At 51.1% G+C, this 5,000-nt stretch overlaps 1 protein-coding gene across 1 annotated transcript in view; it reads left to right on the forward strand.

Annotated features, from left to right (window-relative positions):
* stx1b (syntaxin 1B) overlaps positions 1–5,000 on the forward strand; it is a gene marked incomplete at both ends in the record, with an annotated part of 69,301 nt that overhangs the window by 61,778 nt on the left and 2,523 nt on the right. Inside the window, 3 exons of the mRNA XM_080524480.1 lie at positions 1,214–1,322; positions 2,160–2,233; positions 3,429–3,566. Of these exons, the coding sequence (XP_080380606.1) occupies positions 1,214–1,322; positions 2,160–2,233; positions 3,429–3,566 (321 nt within the window). The remainder of the gene's footprint in view (positions 1–1,213; positions 1,323–2,159; positions 2,234–3,428; positions 3,567–5,000) is intronic.

The raw sequence follows: 5,000 nt of genomic DNA on the forward strand, positions 1-5,000 counted from the left end.
TCCTGCACACCTGTACTACACACACACACACACACACACACACACACACACACACACACACACACAGGTAAGAGTCCTGCACACCTGTACTACACACACACACACACACACACACACACACACACACACACACACACACACACACAGGTAAGAGTCCTGCACACCTGGACTACACACACACACACACACACACACACAGGTAAGAGTCCTGCACACCTGTACTACACACACACACACACACACACACACACACACACACACCTATACTACACACACACACCTACACACACCTATACTACACACACACACCTACACACACCTATACTACACGCACACACACACACACACACACCCTCCTCAGCCAGGCAGAGCAGCAGGACACAGAGCCTGTACTACACACACACACACACACACACACACACACACACACACACACACACACACACAGAGCCATCCTTGCTCTGACCTACTGGATGGTTCTGGTCAGTGACTGGATGCTCAGCGTCCTCCTTCCTCTCTCACTGCCCCCCTCTGCTGGCCGGAGAGAGCACTGCAGCGGTCCAGGGCTCTGCAGCATCAGCAGAATATCTAATGCAGCGTCCATGTTTGAATGAGGCTCATGTATGCAGTGTCACACGTGTGTGTGTGTGTGTGTGTGTGTGTGTGTGTCTGTGTGAGCGTGTGCGTGTGTATGTGTGTGCGCGTGGGCGTGTGTGTGAACGTGTGTGTGAACGTGTGTGTGAACATGTGTGTGCGTGAGCGAATGAACATGTGTGTGTGTCTGTGTGCGTGTGCATGTGTGTGCGCGGGTGCATGTGCGTGCGCGGGTGTGTCTGTCTCCCTCTCTCTCTCTCTCTCTCTCTCTCTCTGTCTCTCTCTCTCTCTCTGTCTCTCTCTGTCTCTCTCTCTCTCTCTCTCACATCTTCTGACATCTTTTTTCCAGTCATCGTCGAGCAGCAGTGGGGGTTTTTCCTGGTGAAGCATTAACCTCTGGTCTCTCTCTCTCTCTGTGTCTCTATCTCTCTCTGTCTCTATCTCTCTCTCTCTCTGTCTCTCTCTGTCTCTGTCTCTCTCTCTTTCTGTCTCTCTCTGTCTTTCACTCTCTGTCTTTCTCTTGCTCACACACACTCTCTCTCCCCCTTTCTCTCTCTCTTTCTCTCTCTCTGTCTCTCTCTCTCTCCCTCTCTCCCCTCCCTCCCTCTCTCCCTCTCAGCACTCGACGCTGTCACGCAAGTTTGTGGAGGTGATGACCGAGTACAACACCACGCAGTCCAAGTACAGAGACCGCTGCAAGGACCGCATCCAGAGACAGCTGGAGATCAGTGAGTAGACCAGTACACACACACACACACAGGCACACACGCACACACACACACACGCACACACACATGCACACACACACACACACACACACACGCACACACACACACACATGCACACACACATACACACGCACACACACACATCTGCACACTCACTCACTCACACACACACACACACACACACACACACACACACACACACAAAATAATCGCAGATGCAGAAGATATCTTCAAGGTACAGACATATTGACCTTCAAAGGAAGGTCTAGACTTTACAGACACTGATTACATCATCATTTCCATTTTGAAACCCACACGACCCCCCCCCCCACACACACACACACACACACACACACATTGGCATAGTGATGTCTCAGGTACAGAAATGAAAGCATAGAAGCACTGCCTCTCCACGACAGACTTGAACTGCTATTCAGCTCCATAAAGCATTATAACCTACCCTGCTGTTCACCTTCATAGAGCATTATAAACTACCCTGATATTCACCTTCATAGAGCATTATAAACTACCCTGATATTCAGCTCCATAGAGAGCGCAGCGAGTGGCTCTTAAAGTGTGTTCAACTAAATAATTAAACCTGAGTGTAGCAGACAGCAGCATTGAGATAGTTTGTGGGCAATATATTTCATTGCTCGACTGTAAATATTTTGCTTTTCTGCGTGTGTGTGTGTGTGTGGTGTTTGTGTGTCTGTGTGTGTGTGTGTGTGTGTGTGTGTGTGTGTGTGTGTGTGTGTGTGTGTGTGTGTGTGTGTGTGTGTCTGTGTGTGTGTGTGTGTGTGTGTGTGTGTGTGTGTGTGTGTGTGTGTGTGAGTGCAGCTGGGAGAACAACCACCAATGAGGAGCTGGAAGACATGCTGGAGAGCGGCAAGCTGGCTATCTTCACTGATGATGTAAGTAGTGTGGAACACCTGGGCCTGCTCCCCTATTGGCTGACACACAGCCACAGGACGGCCATCACTAGGCTCTGCTTAGCTAGCTTCATCTGTCGGCCAATCAGCTGCTGACATGGAGTATGTTGAATAGAATGTGTTTATTACTACTATTCCATGTGTATAGCTGTGCTATAACAGAGCAATGCCTCACCACCAGCTGAGATTAAACTCTTCCCCCCACCCCCCCACCCCTCTGTCTCTCTCCTCCCTCCTTCTCTCCCCCCTTCTCCCCCCCTCTCCTCCCTCCTTCTCTCCCCCTCTCCTCCCCCCTTCTCCCCCCTTCTCCTCCCTCCTTCTCTCCCCCTCTCCTCCCTCCTTCTCTCCCCTCTCCTCCCTCCTTCTCTCCCCCTCTCCTCCCTCCTTCTCTCCCCCTCTCCTCCCTCCTTCTCTCCCCCTCTCCTCCCTCCTTCTCTCCCCCTCTCCTCCCTCCTTCTCACCCCTCTCCTCCCTCCTTCTCTCCCCTCTCCTCCCCCTTCTCTCCCCCTCTCCTCCCTCCTTCTCTCCCCCTCTCCTCCCTCCTTCTCTCCCCCTCTCCTCCCTCCTTCTCTCCCCTCTCCTCCCTCCTTCTCTCCCCCTCTCCTCCCTCCTTCTCTCCCCCTCTCCTCCCTCCTTCTCTCCCCTCTCCTCCCTCCTTCTCTCCCCCTCTCCTCCCTCCTTCTCTCCCCCTCTCCTCCCTCCTTCTCTCCCCCTTCTCTTCCCCTTTTCTCTCCCCCTCTCCTCCCCCCTTCTCCCCCCCTCTCCTCCCTCCTTCTCTCCCCCTCTCATCCCTCCTTCTCTCCCCCTCTCCTCCCCCTTCTCTCCCCCTCTCCTCCCTCCTTCACTCCCCCCCTCCTCCCTCCTTCTCTCCCCCTCTCCTCCCCCCTTCTCTCCCCCTTTCCTCCCCAATTCTCTCCCCCTCTCCTCCCTCCTTCTCTCCCCCTCTCCTCCCTCCTTCTCTCCCCCTCTCATCCTCCCTTCTCTCCCCCTCTCATCCCTCCTTCTCTCCCCCTCTCCTCCCCCCTTCTCCCCCCCTCTCCTCCCTCCTTCTCTCCCCCTCTCCTCCCCCCTTCTCTCCCCCTCTCCTCCCTCCTTCTCTCCCCCTCTCTTCCCTCCTTCTCTCCACCTCTCCTCCCTCCTTCTCTCCCCCTCTCCTCTCTCCTTCTCTGGCCTGTAGATCAAGATGGACTCTCAGATGACCAAGCAGGCGCTGAACGAGATCGAGACCAGGCACACTGAGATTATCAAGCTGGAGAACAGCATCCGCGAGCTGCATGACATGTTCGTAGACATGGCCATGCTGGTGGAGAGTCAGGTAAACACTGGTTAAAGACTAGTTAGCTGACTGGTAAACACTGGTTAAAGACTAGCTAGCTGACTGGTAAACACGGGTAAACAGTAGTAACAGCAGTCAAAAGTCTCAATCCTGCTCTGCATCTGTCAATGTGTCCATTGAATTGATTGAATACAATTGCATACAGTTATCAGTTATTAATGACATCAAAGTCCATTTAAGATGGGTTAATAGTAATATATATACGTATATATTTTAAAAATCATTCATTTATCCGACAACTGAGCCTGAGAATTCTCCTCCTCCAGCTTCTCATTTGTTATTCTGCCACTATTGAATGGGCTGACTTATATAGCACATTACTCCAAAGCGCTTTACAACGGCCTCTCATCCACCCATTCACACACACATTCACACACCAGTGGCAGCAAGCTACCATGCAAGGTGCCGGCCTGTTCATTCAGAGCAATTTGGGGGTCAGTGTCTTGCCCAAGGACACCTCGACATGTGACCAGTCGGGGTTCTAACCACCGATCTGATCTACCGACCTTGCGATCATTAGACGCCGGCTCTACCTCCTGAGCCACAGACACTATTGACTCTGGGGTTGCGGCTTCACATCACAGTCTGAGTCACTGTGTTTAATGGGCTGGGGAGCCGTACGGTGGTGTGGCTCTAAGTTTAGACTGAGAGTGACTGGGGATTAAAAACTAGAACATAATATGCACATCCACTTCATCAGGAGCGGAGCCAGGAGAACGTATCAGATGGAAAACATAACGTCCGCTACTCCGGTACTCTGGTACTCTGGTTCTCTGGTTCTCTGGTTCTCTGGTTCTCTGGTTCTCTCCGGTTCCCGTGATGGTTTAATTCAGGCGCACGAAAACAGACAACCTTTCGATTCGAGTAGAATCTCAGCCAGAATCGTCGTCAAGACAAATGCAGACTATAATCAGTACTCAAGTTGTAAATGAAAATCAGGGGGGATGGTGGATTTTATCACATGGGGACAATTTTAGCATCCCAACAGCATCATTGACTTCAGCGTCAGTGACTTGGTAAAAACGTCATTGCATGTGTGCGTGCCCCCTCCCTCACCCACAGAATTTTAATCAATCATGCGCAAAACTAAATGTTGAAATAGCAGTAATACCACGTTCATTGATAAAAATGACATAAGGGATGGAAAGGGGGGATGGCAGTTTTAGAAGGGGGATGATTTTGACCGTTTTTATTTCAGGGGGGATGCCATACCTCCTCACCCTACTCAACTCTAGTGCTGATTATAATACACCACTACACCACTTCCACACCAGCGAGCAGCAGAAAAGATTGTCACTGATGTTGAATCACATTTCATTAGGGCACTTGGTATATGCACACACTCAATCTGGTGGTTAGTTCTCTGTTGGAATGATATGTTAGTTCGCTAATTGAAAGATTATTAATGTGTGT

Source organism: Nansenia antarctica (genome assembly GCF_963989245.1).
Source record: "Nansenia antarctica genome assembly, chromosome: 2".
Lineage (NCBI taxonomy): Eukaryota > Metazoa > Chordata > Actinopteri > Argentiniformes > Microstomatidae > Nansenia > Nansenia antarctica.